Raw genomic sequence first — 21,618 nt, 5'->3', positions numbered from 1 at the left:
ATTTTTACAAGAGACTGGCCACCACTTTATAAAGTTGTTTTTCTGTAACAGTGGCGTATATCGAGTGGAGTTTATTATTGGTCCTCGCTTTTATTAAACAATTCCTTTTCTCCCTTTCACTCACAGAGCTCTCTTGCCGAAACTTTGGATAGCACTGGCAGTCTAGACCCCCAGAGATCGGACATGATTTATACCATAGAAGACGTCCCTCCCTGGTACCTGTGCATATTTCTGGGGTTACAGGTAAGATGGTTCCCATAGGATGTAACCACCAGCAGACGTTCGACTTGTCTGTCTGGATTCTTTAAAAATTGAATTTTGATTTTTATTTATGGACAACTTTAAATTACTCTTTTAAGAATGGTGACTGGGACTCATTAGCATCCATTTCATAGTAGTGAAAGGAAAAAAAGAACAGGAGGAAGAGGTTGACCCCAGGCCCAAAGGAAGGAAAATGCTCAAGGAATGAGCAAGATGAGTGATGTGGCAGGAAGGAGGAAGGACCGTAGAGATACAGAAAGAGGGGAGAATGCAGGAAGGGAGGGAAGAGAAGTTTTGATCTTCATTCCTAGTCATGCAGTCCAGTCATGGTCAGTTCTGCCATGAAACATGGGAGACACCGAGAAGTGCCCTGTTGGCCGGGACGTACATGGGAGGTTCCAGTGTTCTCTGTATGGGAAGGGACACGGTGCTGTCATAGAGGCTTCGTCTGCCGCGGATTGCCGTGGGAGCACAGTGGGCAAGCCACCAGACAAGGGGGGCCCAGGCAGGAGGTGACTCAGGCTGAAGCAGAGCTCCTACATCTTCGGTATTTTTCTCCCCTCTCTCAGTACCCTTTCTCCTCTTAGGGATTAGAGGGGGGACTTTGGAGAAGGCCCCTGTCCCCCTGTCCCCCTGGCCTGTATCTGCCTTGGTTGTTTTAGCCCAGACTCTCTTCTGAGGTTTGACTTTCCTTTCTTCCTTTCTGAAGTTGGAATGAGCTGTTCAACCTGAGGTATTTCAGATGCTGAGAAAATTGGTCCCATTGCCCAGACAGGTGTAGTCACTTAGATGTGGGGCTGTCCCTGCAGACACCTGATGCTTTGGTCCGGTTCCCAGCACTCTCCGCACCCCTGCCCCCACCTCCCACACAGGCATCAAAGTACTTGGTCACCTGGACTGAAAGGTGTCTAGTAAAGGAAGAGTCACAGCCGAAGGAGCTAAGTGGTCTTTAACTTGGGCTGAGTATCCTGAATCAGGTTCAGGAAACTCACTTTTGGAAATGTTTATATTACAGATGTCTCTAGAAGAAGTATTCCCTGGTCAGATAGGATCGGGAAACCCTGCGTGTGTCATGCCTTTCTTGACGATCCTCAGTGCTCTTAAGCTTGTGAGCAGCTCTGCAAGTCCTGGGCAAGAACGTTGTGTTCCCCACCTAGAACACCTAATAGTGTTGCAGAGTGGAGCGTCGGGCTGTAGGCAACCCATTTTGGCAAACATTGAGCAGAGACGGGAAACTTGGGAAGGAAAGTAGGGAGTGCAGAATAGAAGTGGGACCTGAACAGACAGACCTGGGAGGAAGAGATGTGAACAGTGAGTGCCAGGAATGTCCTGCCAGGGGCTGAAAGAGTGGGGGCTGGGCCCCAAAGGAGGAGTGGGGGACGGGCACTTTCTGGAGGGTTCCCACAGCTCCCACAGACTCTTAACCCTTCCCTAATGGTAGTCAAACAATGCTAGACCCTAGAGAAAGATGGGAAACACCCTGTGCATTGAAGTTTGTGTAACTTTAATCCACAGGCTGGAGAGAATTAAAAAAAATAAAAAAAAAGGCAGACTGATTATCTTAAGACTATAGATGTAGAATGCCACATAAAATATTGGCAAATCACATCCCAGAAGACAAATCTAGCATGACTAACGAGGGTTTCAAGAATGGTCCCATGCAGCACAATTCATGTCAACAGATTAGAGAAAAAAGATCTCAGATTTTAGCAATTGATGCTAAAAAAGCATTTGAACAAAGCAGATATTCCCAGTCAGTTACATAAATAAAACCTCACCTGTGCAGTCCTGGACTCAGGTGAACCGTAAGATAGAAAGGAGAAACGCTGAAGAAGAAAGAGGATTTGGCACAGGGTAGGCAAGTGTACCCAGAACACCAGAGATTCTTCCCGTGGGCCGTTTTTTAAAAACAACAGGGGGCTCAGTTCAGATAGGATCAGACAGAAACACGAGGAAGCTTTGCTGTCTCCCCGACCACCTGCTGTCGTCCACAGCACTACCTGACCTGTTTCAGTGGCACCATCGCCGTGCCCTTTCTGCTGGCCGATGCCATGTGTGTGGGGTATGACCAGTGGGCCACCAGCCAGCTCATCGGGACCATTTTCTTCTGCGTGGGAATCACAACCTTGCTGCAGACAACATTTGGATGCAGGTGAGATTGGGGTGCTGAATCGGGATGCTGAAGCCCCCTGAGGCATGGAGCAAGGCCACTCCCCCAGGGCTGCTTGGAAGGACTGGCTGGAGCTGGCAGGGGGTGGGGCGTCCTAGTGGCCGTGGCCCACCCCCACCCCCGTGTTTCTTTTCTTGGTGGAGGGCTCTGCCCTGTGCAGGCTGGAGACTCAGACTCACTCTCCGCTCCTTCCGGATCCCCGGCGGGCAGGTCTCATTCTGTCCAGGATCCCCTTCCACCCCCCTTCCTTTAGTTCAGACCTGACCGCTCCACTCGTGCCCACTGGGTTTCCCTGCCTTCAGGGCTGGTCTGCTCTCTACTTTGTGTCCCCCCAGCTGTCTTGCTTACCGTGCATCTTCCTCCGTGCTGCCCCACAGCACGGCTGCAGCCCCACTCCATGTGTAAAATCTGACTGTGCCCACCCTGAGGCTTCTCCCTTGCTGTCTGTCCCGCTGCCCCCCTGGGCCCGCCTCTGAGCCCTGCGCTCGCCCTGGGCTGAGGTCCTCCCCGAGCCTGCTGTTTCACCCTCCTGTGCTTGTGCTCCCCAGCAACCAGTAAACCCTGCTCATCCTCCCGGCTTGTCCCTCCCCCTCTGGGAAGCATCCCTGTCTCCCCAAGGCTTCCTTCGTTGCCTCCTCTGAATCCCCACACATGCATCTGTGTACAGTCTTCTGATGTGGCTCTTAGTCCACTTTGTCCTTTTTTGTTTTCGTGTCTTTTCCCACTGGATTGTGCTCCCCTCATTGGTGCCAGGGCTCTGGCTGGTTCACCTTGCATCCCCAGCCCCCAGCTTAAATGGGTGTGGAGCTGGCACAGGAAGGAAGAGAACTGTCCTTGCCTGCCTCCTCCTGCAGGCCGCTCATTCCTCTCCTCTCTCCTCTTCCACCCTCATCACAGTACAGCCTCCTGCTTTGCCCCTGGCTCCGCTCACGGCGGGGAGCCTGCTGAGGCAGGACCCTCTGTCCCCAGCAGAAGGGCAGCAGAGTACACTTGGGAGTTCTGTCCCCTGCCCCATTAGAGACAGCCTGAGGAGGGCTTTGCCTTCCTTGCTGGGGGGACAAGAGGGAAAAGCTACAGAAGGCAGCTTGAGAATCATGGACTATATTCTGAAGAGTCAGAATCCTCAGGCCCTCAAGAGGGCTGCCCTTACTTGGGGACAGGAGAAATACGGGAAGAGCCATGAGCAGAGTTAAAGTGTTCTGCTTTGCCGTGCAGGCAACGTCCTGGGAAGGGACGGGGTAGCTCCCTGGCAGGTCTGCCAATGAATGGAAGGCTGCGGGGGCTGCCCAGCTCTTGGAGTTGTCCAACCCCAGCCCCTGCAGGACTGCCTGCAGCCACCATTCTGAGCACCTCCCTTACCCCAGAGGGACCATCTCCGTAGAGGATCTGTGAGGGGAGGGGCAGGGTGTCACTGACCTGCGACGGGGAGGGGATGTGTTCTGGGAGTTCCAAGGAGCGCTTGAGATATTTTCTTAGAGCCAGGTAGATAAATTTGGCTGGGAACATCTTTCAGTCTTTTGATAAAGCATTCAAGGTTCTGCATTTCAAGTCCAGAGTGTATTAAAAAGCTTTTGTTGACTGACTCGGAGCCTTACCTTGTACACAGACCACTGGTTCTCTGAAGAGTGGGGGGGAAATTGTTCTTTTTCTAAACAGCTGACTCACTGGGGAACTCGTAGCACAAACCATCTGTATACTGGGCAGTGCTTACGAATGAGAATTGCTGGTTGATCTGAAAAGCAGAGGGAATGCATATGTCTTTATTGTGGTAAAATATTCAGTGTGCAGCTATGCCCTGGTCTTATGCCAAGGAGGCTAGTCCTGACTGACAGTTGAGCCTGGCAGCGGCAGGCACAGTTGCCTGCTGGTGGCGTAGAGGGGAGGGTGGGGGCCTTTGGGTGAGAACTCTCAGTTACGGGAGGGCACCCATTTAGGACTGTCTTGCCCATTCTCGGGGCACAAGAGACCTAAACAGAACAGCTTGGGTCTGTGCACCCTCATCCCCACTCCCAGCAGTTGAGCCGAGAAAGAACAGGAGAGGGCTTTTGAAACACCTGCTGGGATCTCTTGGGGACCCAACATGCAGAGCTGCAGTGTGTATGCACGTGCAAACATGCAATACGAGGGTGTGTCTGCATGCTGTGCCCAAGGGGCTTGGTGAGTGTAGCTTTCTTTGCTCTGTTTCACCGGGGGGTGGGGGAGAGGTGTCAGGAAAGCCCTACCCATGTCCCTGGGTGGTGTGAGAAACCGTGGGTCCCATCCTCACTGCAGTGTGGCCGTGTGCCTAGCTGTAAATTGGGAGGTGGGTGTCATGTCTGCCAACCACATTAGTGAATATGTGCTGTTGAGGGGCTTTGGTGTGGTTTTTGTCTTGGGATGTGGGTTTTCTATGGTTGTCACAGTGTGCGGTGGTGTCCATACTCTTAACCTAAGAAAAGAAGAGAAAAGTACGGACCTGTTCCACAGATCCGCAACGAACAGTTCGTGTATGAGGCACTGGGTGACTGGACCCAGTAATGGAGGTTGTTGAGGTGAGCGTGTGCTGTGAAGCATACGGGGCGGCCACCTGCACCTTCGGGGATTTGCGGTGATGTCCCGCGGATTTGAAGGGAGAGTCCTGGGGGAGGTGACAGCATGTGAGATGGGTCTTGAAGACTCAATGGGCTCCTGGTCCAGGAGGGTCAAAGGAGCATTTTCCATCCTGGGAAGGGCAGGGGCAAAGGCAGGAAGTCAGCCTGGTGAGGGCCCCCCCACCTTGACCAGAGGCTGGGCTGTGGGCCAGTCTCTGATGCATGGGCGTTATCAGCGGGGCAAGGGAACTTGCTGGGGCTCCATTGGCAGGGCACTTGCCTACGGCGTTGCGTCTCGAAAGACATTACTTGGGTGCAGTGTGGAGGGGGTGATGGGCCAGATTCAGGGCATCGGGGATATCCAAGAGAAAGGCAGTGGGGGGTGATGGGCCAGATTCAGGGCATCGGGGATATCCAAGAGAAAGGCAGTGGGGATCCATGCAAGGATACTGGAGGGGAAATAGGAAGGAGAATATTAGGGTCCCTGTGTGGGATGAGGTAGCTAGCCAGGGGGCAGCCGGGAGAGACAGAGACAGAGTGAGTGTGTGTTTGTGTAGGGGGGAGCATTGAATGATGAGTTCAGCTGTAGCCTGCATTCTGGAGGTCCGTCCTTGCTTTTGATCCTAAAATGGAAAGGAAAACATGGGTGTGCCTGTGCATCTTGATTAAAGAATATGACTGAATGAATTTGAGCAGCTGCCTTTGGGCCTGGGGAGAGTTGGGGGAGCAGCCCACCCCATGATGTCACCCCCTCGGGTTCCTGGCCCTCCTTGTACTGGGTTAACTCTTGCTCTCCTTCTCTGTGCTGACAGCACTTTTTTCTTGCCTGGGATCCTTGCTTTTAGTGCTGTGGATTCCAACTCTGCAAAGCCTCAAGCTGTTATAGATACATTCTTTTCAGTAAATGATTGTCCTTTGTATATTTGAGGGTCTGCTGAGCACAGGTGAACTGAGATGGTGAGGTGGGTAAGGGGCGTTTCCCCCTCCCTGCCTGGCTGGTCACTCTGGGGTGTGTTTGCTGCACGTCTGTATTCGAGTGTCCCATCTCCCCGCGTCCTCTGCATCTCCCCACCCTTCACCCTTTCCACTAGAGCTCTGACTTCTCTCATTCCTGCTCTTCCCCTCCTTCCACTGGGCCCCAAGGGCCAGGTCTCCCCTCTCCAGTGGAACCACCTCCTGTGCCCTTGGCCCATTTCTTGTAGGTTGAGTGAGAGAAGAGTAGAAATCCCAAGAGTGGCCAGAAATCCCAAGACTGCCTCCCCTGCACACCCCCTCCTCCAATATTTCCAGCAGAGCAAGGCGGGTGGTCAGATCTCAGCGTGAGGAGCCGTCCATGGTACACGGACACCTGGCTCCTACTCAGGATGGGGTGGAGGGTGAGCATCCCAGGGTCTGTTCCAGAGGCTCCCCAAGGTGATGCTGCCGGAGCTGGCCGCTTTGCCGGTGCTGGCTCAGATAAGAGTTGGGATGCACATGTCAGGTATTTAATGTGTATGGTTAATTTGGCAGTGCAGTGATGTTGCTTTAATGGATGAATAAACAGTAAAAGTGAAATATTACTGTTTTAAGGAGAACTAACTTAGGATTGCAACTAATAAAGGTAATTGATATATTTTTGGAAAATCAAGTTGTTAGATATTTTAATGATGAACTGTAATCCCGTGGGCAGTCAGAACCTACAGTACTCAGTGTAAAGCATTAGCTGAGAGCATGTGGCAAATAATGGTTTCTTTTCCCTTCACACATGGGGGAGTGCAGCGAGCACAGAAAGTTAGATGGACGTACTCAGCTCTCTGATCTTGGGCAGATGACCTCCCCAGCTCTGTTTCCTTTTGTGAAAATGAGAGGTGGCTCTTCTGAAGGTGACCTGTAGATGACATTTTGCCATTATTGTGCAAATAGATTATTACAAGCTTCCTAAAGTCCATCTGAGACGTTGTGGAGTATGAGTCCTATGAAAGATCTTTTAGTTCTGCTGGATGCTAATGTGGACCCTCATTAAAGGCTGTGAATGATCATCTTAACAGACTTGTATATTTACTTCCTGATCATGACAGGATCAAAGAAATAGATAAAGCAGTTGGGGCAGCAGGGATGGCCAGAGTGAGACAGTGCAGGCGGATGATGGAGTCGGGAGCGGGGTGTATTCCCAGTGTCCCAGCTGTAAGGATTGTAGATGGCCTCTGCGTGTGTGTGTTTGCAGTTTAGCGCCCATTTCCTTAGGCTTAGAGCAGAAGGAAGAGTTTCATGTTCAGCTTTCATGATTTCTAGGACCTATTGTCAGACCGTGTGGTGTCTGAGTTCTGTACATGTCTTTGCCTATTTCCCCCCATGTGCTGAGTACCCAGTGCTCCATTGCACTGGATGCAGTGGCTACATGGGCCCTTCACTTTGAGAAAGCCGGGAGGACCACAGGTCTAAAGCAGAAGACAGAGGAAAGTGTCAACGTCCCTGACTGGGCTGTGACCAGGTTGTCCCTCCTCCTCATTTCACACAGGCACCCTGGTGAAGAGTGGTGCGCTGTTCCTGGAAACCGGTTTCATGCTATTAAAATAACCAAAATTGGTTGGGAACCAGTGGAGGTGAAGCAGATGCGCGCCTTTGCATGAGCTCCAGTGCCAGCTTTAGGGTGCCGCGCAGGGAAGGCTCCTTTGGGGGTGTGTCGCCCCAGGCGGGGCTGGCTGAGGCCACTGCATGTGTGCTGCAGACCCTCCTCCGAGCTTCCCTGTACACCTCCCCGTGCAGGGAGTGCTTTCCTTGCCTCCGGGGACCATGACTGTTTGGAAGTGCCGGTCGTGGACGCCAGGTGACTCCTGTGGCTTTAGTGCTTCCCAGAGCCTCTGCCTGCTGGGGGCGGCATTCCGCCGCCTCCCTCCTCCCCACCCTGCCTTTTCCTTCTTCCTCCTGCCCTTTGACCTTGACCCCTTGCACTTCGCTTTCGACAAGGCCTTCATTGTTGAGTTCCCTCAGGTGAGGTTTCAACAGTTCTCATTTTGGTTAGTTTGTGATGTCAATCCCGGGAACTCCTCAGGCTTGTTCCAAGAATTAATGCAGAGCTTTGAAATCCCGAGAGATCAGGGCAAGTTTGTTCAGATCCGCACCCCCCCCCCACCCCCCATGTTAGCCAGCTGGCAGCGGTGTTGCCTCCCTGGCTTCAGGGAGGACTCAGCTGATGCATCACCTTGGCTGCTGCCGCCTCCTAAAACAGAGGCCAAGTCTCGGTACAGCGCTGAGCTTCCCAGAGTCCTCACCCCTCACCCCGGTGTCACTGCAGAGCTGGGGGTGAAGGAGGACCCTTGAACCCTGCCCCTCACGTGCCACACCGACCTACCCCGAGGTGTGGCAGGTGCTGTGTTCGGGGTTACCTCAAGAGGCACCTGGGGCAGAAGACTGGGAGGCCTCACTCTGAGCTTTCCCACAAAAGAAGACTGCAGGTGGGCTGGCCCCTTCCCAGAGGAGCCCCTCCAGTCCTTCACAGGCCTGCTGCAGGCATGCAGAGCCTTTCTTTGCTGAGAAATGGTAGGGACTGGGTCAAGAGCATCCTACTAACTGGTGCGGCAGCCTATTCTCTAACCAGATTGTCTGTCCTGAAGAGGGCGCTGCCCTGTCTCTCACCTCCCTGAGTTCTTGGGGCCTGTATATGATATGTGCTCACTGAGTGCGGGGGTGGCCGCAGGATACCTCCAGCTCTCAGGTCTGGGGCTTGGAACTCTTAACTGTTCATAAAACTTACAGGGGTGGAGGGAAGCAGTGATTAGATTGGGGATGGCAGGGGATTGGGATGTTTCCCGCATTGTTTCCATATATGTATTTGTGGTGTACGTGCAGTTTTTTGAACCACTTGAAAGTAAAGCTGTAGATAGCATGCCAGCTCACCCATAAACACTCTCCTAGGACTGAGGGTCCCCTGTGTGACCATTTACCACACCCAAGAGCACTGTCGTTCCACTATACCATCTAAAATGCAGGCTATTTAATTTCTCAGGTTGTCCCTAAAATATCTTCCATATTTCCCTGATCCCAGATGCAGTTCAGGTCATGTGGCACATTTGTTTATTGTGTCTCTCTGGTCTCTTATAATAAGCTGTCCTCCCATTTTTCCTCCATAGTGTTGTCTTCCTAAAGCACCCAGGCCAGTTGTCTTGTTGAGCATCCAGTGGTCTGAATTTGTTGGATTGTGTCTTTGAGGTGGTATTTGATTTTTTACACAATCCCCCTTCTGTGTTGTAAACTGGGGGATGGGGCCAGAGGCATGGTTGATTCAGGGTGAACATGTTTGCCAAAATGACCGTGCGGGTGACAGTCATATTCTGTCACATGAAGCAGGCACGTAGTAGCAGGTTGCAGGGTTTTCCCCTAAATAAAAAAAAAATGACTATCCATTTAACTCAAATTTTGGGTAGCAGGTTACAGAACTGGGAGCCAGTGAGAACTTGAAGGTAATGACCTTGGAGGGAGCTTTGCCTCGGTCCCCTAGCCAGCTGTATTGGGGAGCTTTGGCCTCAGAGCAGGCCTCACTCCTGTTCCGCTGTTTTCCAGTCTTGTGACTTTGGACAAGCTGCCTCGTTTTCTCAAAGCCCCCTTCCCTCATCTGTAAAATGGTAATTAATAATGGTGAAATTGTTAGCTTCAAATGAGATAATGCCTGGAACCTGTCCACACCTGCCTGTTTGCTTTCATTATTTTAGTGGGCCTTTTGGAAGGGGAAGGAGGCAGGCGGGTACAGGTAAGGTGGGAGGTGGGGGTGGGGTGCAGTGGGCAAGGGCTAGGCTGTCTGGCTGAGCAGCATGTCCTTGATGCATATAGCAGTTGGTTGAGTGCACACCTCGGCCACACTACCAGCATCCGCTGGCCAGGATGGGCCCCTGAATCTGTCTCAGGCCATCAGAAAATGGTTAGGGCACTTCATCCACTCCCCCTGTGCCCTGGGCACCTGCCACCTCTCCGCTGAGGCTGCCCTAGTTTAGCTCCTTCAACACTGGCTTTTCCAGGTGATTTCCCCTTCAGTTGACATGCTGTTTCTCTGTGAGGATTTCCGATGCTCCCAGAATCTAGGAGACAGGCAGAATCCTCTTAGTACATGTGGGGTTAACAAGTTCAGTTCTCCACAGAAGTGTTTTAGGCTAACAAACTCTTGACTGGAAATAGTTGATACTATCATGCTTCACAAGGAGAAGTTATCAAAATTGTATCCAACTAGCCCTCCTAAATTCCTGCGCTCTGTCTGGACAAAGCCTCGGGCTGTGAGCTGTGGCTTGGGAGGGATGCTAGTTGGCTGCTTCCCACCAAGGAGCTCCAGGACTCTGTAATTGGAAGTGCTGACTGGAGTAGTTCATCTGATTTTGGCATTTGCCTGTGAAACAAGAATAGCATAAACTTGAAGATAAAAGGTCACACTTGCCTTTAGTGAGGAGTTTTTTTTAATCAACTCAATGGATTAGAGATTCAAATGCATAGAATCATATATATATATAGTTACATAAGTATTAGAATGAAACAAGGGTAAATTCCTTTATAACCTAGAAGTAGGGAAAGACTTCTATATTAGGACTCAAGCCCCAGAAACAAAAGGATAATAAATTTGATGACATTAAATATAAAAATTTTTAAACTTTATTTTGTAAAAATATACCATAAAAATGGCAGACTGGAGAAAATATTTGTAATATATCACAGATAAAGTCCAACATCTCTAATATAGAAAGAACTTTTAAAGGTCAAAGTATTTTTTAAGAGATACCAAAAATTATGTAGGCAGAAGAAAAGGCAGAAGACATGAACAGATCACAGAAAAGTCCTTCTCTGTAAGTAAGAATAAGTCAGTTTATAATAATAACAGAATATAAACTAAAACTACCCTGAGATACCACTTCTCACCTTTGTCAGATTCACAAAAAATAAAAATTTTGATGAGCCACTCTGATGGCAAGACTATAGGAGAACAGGCATTCTTATACATTGCTGTCAGGAGTGAAAATAGTTCAACTCTTATAAAGAAGAATTTTACAATATCTAGAGTACGTATGCATTTACCATTTGATCCAGCAATCCCACTTGTAGAAATTTACTATGAAGATAGACTCCCACAAGTGCAAAACAAGGCCCAAAAGTTACTTATTGCTATATCATTTGTAATGGCAAAATATTTAACAACTCAAATGCTTGTCTGTAGGAGACTGGCAGCTGTTTGTACATTGCACAGTATAGTCCCATGCAGCCCTGAGAAAGAATGGGGAAGATCTCTGTGATCTGGTATAGAGTAAGTTCCAGGATATGTAGAAAAAAGTTGTAAAAAAGTGTGAGTGCATGCATGAAGGAATAAGGGTAAGTTAGGAATTAAGGAAAGTGGTTAACTATAAGGAGTAGCTAGGAATGGGGCGGAGGGGATGGGATGGGAGTGAGACTTTCCTGGTATATCTCTCTATATAGTTTGATTTTTTTTTTTAAGATTTTATTTATTTGTCAGAAAGAGAGAGCACAAGCAGCAGGCAGAGGGAGAAGCAGGCTCCCCACCGAGCAGGGAGCCTGATGTGGGACTTGACCTGGGATCATGACCTGAGCCGAAGGCAGATGCTTAACCAACTGAGCCACCCACGCGCCCCTATATGGTTTGATTTTTAAACTGTACAAATGTTCAGCATACTCAAAACATAAATCTAAATGGATGAAGAAAAGCAAATCCTAAAATTGAATTACAGAAACATGTGAGCCTAACTATATGTCAAATTGCTAACCACAGAGAAAAGAATTCATTCACAGACTTCAGAACACAGTACTTTATATGCCCTGAATGGGATGTATTTTAAGGACAAAATAGAAATCTTAATAGTCTTTTTTTTTTTAAGAGTTTATTTATTTATTTGACAGAGAGAGCGCGCACAAGCAGGTGGAGCGGCAGGCAGAGGGAGAGGGAGAAGCAGGCTCCCCGCTAAACAGGGAGCCTGACTCGGGGTTCGATTCCAGGACCCTGAGATCATGACCTGAGCTGAAGGCAGACGCTTAACCAAATGAGCCACCCAGGTGCCCCCAAATCTTAATAGTCTTAATAATTTTAGTAGTCTTGTTAGTAGTGATTTTGGTGTAATTCTGTGCTGTATCATGTTATAGGATAAAGCAAATGAATAGTATGTTGATGATGATGAAAATCAGGGCACTCAGTGTAGGAAAAGGAGAGATACAAGTATGGAAAGAAAGGTAATCCAGGGGTACTGGGCTGAACTACAGGTGTCATTGTGACCCCACGATTCAAAAATGAATCCTAGCTCTGTTCACTAACTAAATGCCACCTCAGTAACCGTGAGCCCACCTGGTGTTCCATCTTGGTTTCTAAATCCAATTCTCCATTAAAATGAACTGGGCTTCCTGGAGTAGTAGTTGACTCCAGGGCTAGGACTGAGAAAAGTGCATGTTGACCCTGGAGCATTTTGTGCCGGAAAGCAAAGACCTGCTCAAAGAATAAGGGGGGGGGGGGAAGTCATGTCATAAAGAAGGAGAACTTGCTTGAACAGGCTGCTTTGGGCAAGTTTTGGACAGTTTATTAAGAAGAATAGTCATAGAAGTGAATTACAAAACTAAATAAAAAAGGAATTCATGCATCTACAGTGATGTTCAAAAAAGAAAAAGAGGGAGATAAAGTTGAACAAAAAGGCAAGCTCTTCTTTACAAAAGGCCACTAATTAAATGTGGATAGAATGATCAAATGGAAAAATGTAGTTTTTAAACCTACTATGTAAGAATGTTAATAAGCTAGTGGGAATATAATATTCACGTAGTCTAAGAATCACCCTATAGATAATTTATTAATTAGAAAAGGAAAAAGGTCCTTTTTATATGGAGAGTTCCAGCAGTCACTGCCCTAACCGAGCTTTCCCACCTCTTGGGACAACCGGGCAGGCCTCCTTCCTGATGGGATGCTCTAAGAAGTGCATGACACCTGAGCAGTGTTGTTGCCAGAAGTGTTTAGCCTGGGTCTAAACATGACACAAGACAACCAAATGCAATATAGGAACTCTTGATTGGATTTGGGGGAGCAGGAGTAGATATGAGCACTTTTATAAATAATTAAATAAATTTAAATATGGCCTGAATAGTAGATAACGTTAAATTAATGTCATCCTTGGGTATGATATGGGAGAGTGATGATGTAGGAGGGGGTGTTTATTCTTAGGAGATTCAGGCTACTTTCCAGATAGTTCAGCTGATAGAACATACATATGGGAAACAATCGGAAAATGTTACCAATTAAGAGTTTCCTTTGACAAACTGTGTTTTGCTTTTCCTTAAGGGAATTTAGGATACACATTCCTGATGGCAGATTCAATTTTAAAACTATAGCTCCTTGAAATGAAATCTGTTCTATGTTTCTTAGAGATTATTTTAAAATTGTGCTGCCATTTAGACTCAAGTATATATTTATTTGACAGCGAAAAGTTTTGCATGAACTGAATTGTTTTCGTGGTAGATCGAGGAAGCCAGGCACACAGTGCACTTTCTGTGTTGACGAACTGTTTGTTTTACTCATTTTCATTAAATGATTCAGTTCTGGGGAGATAACATTTCCTACCTTCAGGTGCTGCTTGTAGGAGCCCACCCACCCTTTTAAACTTTTTAAAGACATTTCTCCCAATGATACCAGGGAGGATTGCTAGCCCCCGGGACCTGGGGGAGTTGTCTGGTTTTGTCTGGAAAATTCATGCACATTTGACTCTCTGTCCTCTCTACCCAGTGCTTTTAATCTTTATCCCCGACCCCCCAAAAAAAGTCCTTTCCCTGATTTGCAGTTAAAATCAACATGGCAGAAAGACTTCTTATTTCTAGTCTAATAAAATTCTTCTTGAAGAATAGCATTTGTAAATAGTGCCTTTAATTCATTCATTAATTGCTAAGTGGAAGTTGGTGCCGGGGACACAGTGGTGATGGGTGAACGGCCCAGCGTCCGGCAGGGCAGTTCTGGCCCCGTGGGGCGAGGGGCAGGTCCACATGCCGGGAGCTGGGCACAGATGGCTCAGGTGCTACCAAGGGAGCCCGTAGAGGCCGAGGTGCGCACGCAGACCTGCCCTGGGCTGGCCGGTCACTGGAGCCGACGCGGCAGCATGAGCAGCAGAGACTCACCGACCACGGAGTCAGGCCACAGCCTGTCAGAGTGCCTGCAGAGGATGTTTTGGGGTTAAGGTCACCTTCCCCAGTTCCCCCAAAGCGGTCCTTTCTGAGCAGGATTGCCCTTGCCTCCTGACCCAGGGTGGGGCATTTGCCCTTGGGCTGCCCTGACCTTCACTACATTGGCCCCCACCCACAGTCAGATCCCTGCTGTTCTCGGAGGATTCCTGGGGCTACTGTGTGGCTCCGGTTTGTGCCTGTTCTTCTCTCTGCCTGGACTCTTCTTCGTAGCCCCTCCCATGTGCGGTGAAGTGCTTCTGGCCCTTTAGTTTAGGTCGGGGACTGCTCCTACAGACGTCCCCGGCTTCATGTGTGGCCCTGACTAGCTGTGTCCTTCACATGGCAGAAACTCCACGGCAGCCTGGGGGTCGTTTTTTCCATCGTCGTAAAAGGGTAAATCCTTTCACTGGCACGGGGGTAGTCTGTCTTTGTGGTGCCTGGTGCCTCAGCTTCACCCAGAAATGATTGTTCGAAATGCAGATTGGAGGCCTTATCCGAGACTCTGATGAACCAGGCCTGGGTGAGATGCAGCACCCCCGGGATCCTAAAGCACCTTCCTGGCAACTTGTAGGGTGACTTGCAGAAATCATGGCCAGAAAGTCCTGAGTTGTAGGGGAACACGTTTTGAATCTGAAGGAGATCCTGGAGTGTTTCCTGGAGGAGGTGGTATTTTCTCTGTGCCTTAAATGAAGAATAAAAATTGAACGTTGGAAGTGAGTTGATGCCTGAGAAGAGCAAAGGCTCAGAGGCAAGAAGCTGGAGTGCAGGTCTGTGAAGGGGCTGGTGAGGAGGAGCCTGGGACCCAGGGCTCTGGGCTCCTGGGTTTGGAGGAGGAAATGGGATGCCTCCAGCAGAGTTTTAAAGAAACTCTGGGCTTAGGTTAGATTTTTCTCCATCCTGAGGCTAGAGCCCGACATGGGAATGTGTCACCATAAAGATGCCTGTCTGCTGAGATTTCTTCCTCCTAACATCTAGTGACACTATGAACCTTAAAAACTTATTTGCAAAAAACCCACCACCTCTTCCCATGTTTCAGATAATTTCCCTATACCCTGGGGCGGCAAAGTTTTTCTGTAAAGGGACAAGCAGTAAACATTTTGGGCTCTGTGGTCTCTGTTGTGACTACTAGACTCCACCATTGTAGCCCCAAAGCCGCTGCAGACAGCGGGCAAATAAATGGGAGTGGCTATGTCCCGGTAAAACCTTCCTCACAAAGACGAGTTGTTTGCCAGATTGGGTTCACGGGCCAGTTTGCCAGCCGTGGTGTAAAGAAAGGCAGTTTGATTCGTTTCTTCCAGCCGTCAGGACAAAGTAAAAGAGCAGGCAGTCCTGCCTGCGTGGGGAGCCCAGGGACCCGAGGTGGTGATGGGTGTGTGACCGAAGTGCAGAGATGAGCCCTGTGCAGACAGACGATCGCTGTCTGCTGGGGAAGGGCTTCAGAAAGCCCCTTCAGCAGCTGAGAATATCTAGTGCTTTATCCTCCTCCATCTTTTTCTCGGAAAATTGGCTTTGTATTTAGGGAAGCTCTTGTTTGATGAAATAATATGCTCTTGTCACAGCTTTCCCTAACAATCTTTTTGTTAAGCCGTTGATTGTCGCTGCCAGTGTGGAGACCACCCTTAACTGCTGGGGCGCTTCTGCTGCTGACTCCCCAGCGGCCACCGTCCTCCCGCTGGTGCTGCGTGGGGCGGGCATTGTATGTGGGCTGAACCGTGAACGTGTGAGCATCCTGGGAGCCTGGGGCAGCACATGTGGGGATTTTCTATTATCCCCCACTTTCCAAAAGAATGCAGGGTCCTGGTTGCTCGAAATGAGGGAGCTTCTTTGCAGCTGTGTTCTCAGGACCTTTGGTCATGTTTAAGCCATAAAATGTTTGTCCTGACAGGTGTCCAGGTGATGGTCAGGTCCAGACGAGGTCAGGAATAGTTCATGTCCCCGGGAGTGGAACCCAGAGCCAGCCTTCACTTTCCTATCCAGCGAGTCAACCAGTGCAGTGCAGTGTCGATTGCACTATTCCTAGGACAGGTCTCTAAATGCAGTCCACATTAAGTGGCCCGGGGATGTGTTGCTGGAAATCTGAAACGATAGTAAAGCCGATGTTATTTGGGCCATTTGAGATGGCATCCATTCTTGATTAGATGTTGACCTCCCTTTGCCCTTTTAGGGCATTTCTGAAAAGTTACCAAATCAAACCGTGTTTTCCTTTAATATACATTCCTGCTTCAGGTGACCTTCACTCCCACTTTTGATGGTACTGTGCTCTGGGCCCCTCCAACAGGTAATTATAGATGGATGGTTGGTGGAGGGCGTGCCCATGTGAGTGACGGCCAGCAACGCATCTGGTCTGTACCGTGCAGCCCACCTCTATACCCTAGAGCTAGCATCCTGCCTACTGTCAATTGATTTCATTGCATGATTAAAACAGGCAGGAGAACAAGAGAATCTTGAGGCCCATGTCTGGCGCAGAGAGGTGTGTGCCGGCTCTGGGCTTGTAACGTGGCTACGTACCCTTCAGCCAGAGCCACCTTCTCTCAGCCCATTTCCTGTTCCAGTCGGGGCAGGACGTGCTGTCAGAGCGCGGAGAGGCACGTGCCGGGTGCCCGTCCGCTGGCCAGGACACTGATACAAGGCTGCTGGGGAGTATTTCAGAAAGATCTGGACATCTGGGAGTTCCCTGCCTTGCCAAAAGAAGGAGTCATTTTTATATTCCACCCTGAAAATGTTAAAAATAGCAATCAAGTTCTTAAGTTAGCCTGTAAAGCTACCTTCATACAACTGTAGCTGAAGTGCTGTACACATTCAAAAATCTTTTCAATTTCAGTAGTTCAGGTGTTCAAAAAGTCAACATAGAGTATCTAAAATGTAATTGAATGGTGGCGTTTGAGGACTGTAGGCAGGAGATTAAACAGAGTCCACATGCTTTCTGGGTTCTTTAAAAATAAGGTTTAGAACGCTCTCTGAGTATTTTTTATGATTAAGCAGTGTATTATATATGCTGTTGATTTGTAACTTACAGTTTTCCTTTCCTCAATAACTCTAGATCACTAACATGATTATGGCGCTTATCCTCTAGGATTTAGGACAGTTTTTGATTTACAAAATGGAATGACAGGGGGAGATAGATATTTTTTTCTTTGATAACCAATAAGGATGTGAAATGGAGGAGGAGGAGGGTGGTAAATTGGAAGACACACTGGTGTTTAAGAAGGAGCTCACAAGCTCAGCAGGAAAGCGAGACTCCTGAACGCCCGACATCCCCCACCCCCGAGGGGAAAGGTGGTGATGGCAGGGCCTGGTGTTGGGGTGTGGGCGCTGACCACAGGGCAACCACAGGGCTCCCCCGGGCCCCATGCAGGGCTGTGTGTGGGGAGCAGCAGGAGGGGAGGACGGAGAAGCCGGCGGCCCTCGCCGCATGTGGAGGAGATCTGTGTGGACCGGGGCTCTTTCTCCTGAGCGTGCCTGCATTTACTCATGTGCTGTGTGTCTATGGAAAAGACTGTTAAGCTGTCAAATCGTGAACTACCTCGGTAGTTCCTGATGCCGTGATCATGGTTTTGGTCTCGTTTCTTTTAGGTTACCCCTGTTTCAGGCCAGTGCTTTTGCATTTCTGGCCCCTGCTCGAGCCATCCTGTCTTTAGATAAATGGAAATGTAACACCACAGGTAACTGCAGTTATTTCCACGTACGTCATTGGGGTCCCTTAGCGCAGGTGATAGAAGGGAGGCCTGGATGTGCTGCCCACGGCAGCCTTAAATCCTTTCTGGAATCGGGCACAGAACACACAAACCAACAAACTGCTTAGAACACTCCAGTCTGTGGATCGTGTTTCTGTCTCTCTCTCTCTCCCCACTCGTTCCTCCCTAACCCCAGAGCAAGTAAGGACCAGAAAGGACCTCATTTCTCTATGCTAATGAAATTGATAAATACGGGAATGGACTAGAACAACATTTGTGCTATTTTTCTGCCTCTTTCTTTCAGTGGATTTTATGAACCACCAGTAATCACTCTCTTTGCTGCATCAGCATCCCTTCTCTGAACCATCTCTGCTTTTGAAGGATCTGGCTGCTTTGGTTTTCTGCAAATGACTTTTACTCCCCCCCCCCCAACCCCCGCCCATTTAGTGATCACAGAGATCCTTAAATAACCCGATAAGGTCAGGAAAAAATCAGATAGGGGGTTTGAGAAAATCAGATAGACCTGTTGTACTCTCAAAATACTGTTACACTTTTCGGTTCTAGGAGCAAAGTTTTCCAACCTTCGTTTCCTTCCTTGCTCCTAGGAGTTAGTTTGTGACCACTGATTTGATTTAGGAACTGGAAAAGGCCCTCTGTTTTCTCTAGGTTTTAAAAACCTCAATCAGCAACCTTGCTCTCAGGCATTTCAGTTAGCTTAGCTGCTTGCAAAGGTTGGTCTTTGTGTGAGTCTGGCACTAGCAATGTGCATCCCCAGTTCAGTCAGCTTTTGACACACTGGGAGCTCTCAGTCGATGAATAAATTTGGTTACATTAGCGTTGGGGACTCCACCTTTCAGTATGGTAAGCCATACTGTTGTAACTTGAATTTTAGGGATGGGTATTTTATACAAATATACTTAAAATAGGGAAGAAATTTCTCCTTACAAAGAGTAAAATGAATATATCCTGTGAAACATCAGTGTCACTCCAAAAAAATTTCTCTGTTTTTGTTTTCAAGATGTTTCAGTGTCCAATGGAACCACGGAGCTGCTACACACAGAGCACATCTGGTACCCCCGGATACGTGAGGTAAAAGATGAGCATTGTCTGCTTGGGACTTCTTTGTGTTTCTTCCCTGCTTCACTGTTGGCTGTGCCCAAGAAATTGTATTTACTTGCGCTAAGCCCTCCTTTTCCTTTTCAACTTCTGACATGTTTATTTCTGTTGTGAAACTAAACTTAGATTGACATCACCATAAGTAAAGCATGCAGAAATGCTTTGTGCAACCAGACAGTGTTGTTTCTTGCCCTTCATTTCCCCGCCCCCCGCAGGGCATAGACCAGACTTACACCCTCCAGCATAACTGGCCCGTTACCAGCTCCCTCGTAAGGAGCGACAGAGTCTGGCCTATGGGCAGCAGAACTCTTCATTCCTGCCTGCGTTTGCCCATGTGTGTGGGAAGAATTAAAGCTACTTGTCTGCTCTGGTGCACTTGAACAGAACAGGGCACTGGAGTCCTCAGCCGTGAAGAATGGCTGACCGTTTATCCAGATCTTCCCAGACGTGGAAGATCTTTCACCATTAGTTCAGAATGGGCGCAGATACAGCCGTTCGCCACAGTAGAAGCGTTCCTTTAGAATTTGTTTCAATAGCACTTCCTTCTAAATGTCCCTCAGGGACTCACTCTAGAATCTGTGCTGGAGTGTTCCTCTGCGGCTGGCTTTGAATGTCCTGTGTCTTGAGCGGGAATGATAAATCTCTCCCTTACCTGTGGGGAGGCAGGTTGGCTGTGCATCCGTCAGTGCCCATTTCTCTAACGCTCCTATGTCAACCATGTCGTTCATAGGTTGGCTAGACACCCCACTCACCCGCTGGTTTCTTTTGAGGCCTCGGGAATTTTCCAGCTGTGTCATGCCTGTTAGGTAGTAATTCGTTGCTTGGCAGAACTGTCTGGTGTGGTTGCGGGTGACATTTGGAGTCTACGATCTACTAAGCTCACTCTCCTGTCTGTGCCCTCTCTCGCTCCAGATCCAGGGTGCCATCATCATGTCCTCACTGATAGAAGTGGTCATCGGCCTCCTCGGCCTGCCCGGGGCTCTGCTGAAATACATCGGGCCCCTGACCATTACGCCCACGGTGGCCCTCATCGGGCTGTCTGGCTTCCAGGCGGCAGGAGAGAGAGCGGGGAAACACTGGGGCATCGCCATGCTGTGAGTGCTCTAGACCACTTAGCACGCACCTTCCCTTCCCACACCTAGCGGCAGCCTCGTGGCGTATTTTGAGCATTTACACAGACCTTAGGAGATAGGTTTTTTGTTTTGTTTTAAGTAAGAATAATCTGACAGTTTAAACTTGACTTGTTTCTTGCCAGAAAGTTATTGAAGGGTTTAAGACCCAGAGGTTGGGAAGTGACATGCAGTCAAGGTATTCCAAAGACCTGTTTGGCAGTGATGTGTAGAGGGAGGGTTGTAAGGTTTCATGCTTTAGGAAGGGGGTGTAAGATGGTGATGCCATTAGTTTTTAACTTCTGAGGTCATGCCAAGTCTCTTGCACATGAGTGGAGATACCAAGAAGCCAATCCTTTAGATGAGAATCAAAGAAACCTTCCAGGTTGGCAGGAGACAGGACGCTGCAGGAGGGTGTGTTGGCACTGAAGGAGACCTGACTCCCCAGGCTCCTGTCAACACCTGCGGGGAGGCCGTGGCCCCTGCCGGAGTCCTGCCAGTCATGGCTGGTCCTTCTGCGTGGAAGTGCAAGTCAGTTAAAGATGTCATTTACCCCTCGATGTGTTGTCAGTAAAGACATCCGGGACTTTGATAATACTATAAGATTGATTATTAGAGCCATAGAACTCTGTATACCACAAATAGAACCCACATTCGTTTTGTGTGCCTGGAGAGCACATGTAAGAGTTGATATTGTCATAGGGAAATGGTGCAAAACCTGGAATTTTGCCAACCAGTGAAATTTCTAAAATAAATAATAGAAGGCAATTCCCAGTTGTTTTTGTCTTATGAAGTCTTCTGTCATTATTAAACAGCATGTGGCACTTCTTGAGCCTCTGCATTAGTAGTGCTTTACCAAACACTCTTATACATCATAAGTTAAGGTAAGTACCAGTGTTATCCCCATTTAACAGCAAAAGAAGCAGAGGAACAAGATGCAAAGTTCGTTGCCTAGGCTCGCACAGCTAGTAAGTGGCTGGGATGGTTTTCAGAACCTAAATAGTCTGACCAGAATTTACCCTGTAACACTTAATCCTGCCTCTCTGTGCTGGAATCAGTAAAGCGCATCCTTGCGAAATTATAATCCATCTGTCCTTACAAATTAAGGTATGTGAAAATGTCCAGGATTGTTCTTAATTTTCTCATTTCACTGAAGGATGGTCAGTATTGCCCACACCAGCATGGGTGTGGAGAAGGGCACGGAAGAATGTTCAGTGAAATGCAGTAAGTTCCAAGAAGGAGAAGATGTAATTACCATCAGACAGTAAAATTAAAAACCAACAGCGAGAGGGTGAGCAAAACCCCCAGACTGCTTAAAAGCTGGAAAGCACTGTTATAAATCACTCCTAGTCAGAGGGGAAATTGAAACTTCACAATTACTGATAATTTAGAAGATGATGGTGAGAACCGACCAGTCCCACAGAGTAGTCAGAATTGTTCTCAAAAAAACGCACCATCTTGGGGCACCTGGGTGGCTCCTTCGGTTAAGTCTGCTCATCCATCTCCCTCTGCTCTCCCTTCACCACTCTCTCACTCTCGCAAATAAATTAAAAAATCTTTTT

General features: G+C 48.6%; 1 protein-coding gene across 1 annotated transcript in view; it reads left to right on the top strand.

Moving 5' to 3' along the window:
• The window catches only part of SLC23A2 (solute carrier family 23 member 2), a 73,908-nt gene that overhangs the window by 24,644 nt on the left and 27,646 nt on the right, over positions 1–21,618 (top strand). Inside the window, exons 3-7 of the mRNA XM_081833190.1 lie at positions 127–243; positions 2,256–2,413; positions 17,731–17,819; positions 18,850–18,920; positions 19,860–20,041. Coding sequence (XP_081689316.1) covers positions 127–243; positions 2,256–2,413; positions 17,731–17,819; positions 18,850–18,920; positions 19,860–20,041 — 617 coding nt within the window. The remainder of the gene's footprint in view (positions 1–126; positions 244–2,255; positions 2,414–17,730; positions 17,820–18,849; positions 18,921–19,859; positions 20,042–21,618) is intronic.

Source organism: Leptonychotes weddellii, chromosome 10 (genome assembly GCF_054177405.1).
Source record: "Leptonychotes weddellii isolate Sample4059 chromosome 10, ASM5417740v2, whole genome shotgun sequence".
Lineage (NCBI taxonomy): Eukaryota > Metazoa > Chordata > Mammalia > Carnivora > Phocidae > Leptonychotes > Leptonychotes weddellii.
The sequence above is the reverse complement of the archived record's forward strand: the minus strand, read 5'-3'. Positions and strand labels throughout refer to the sequence as shown.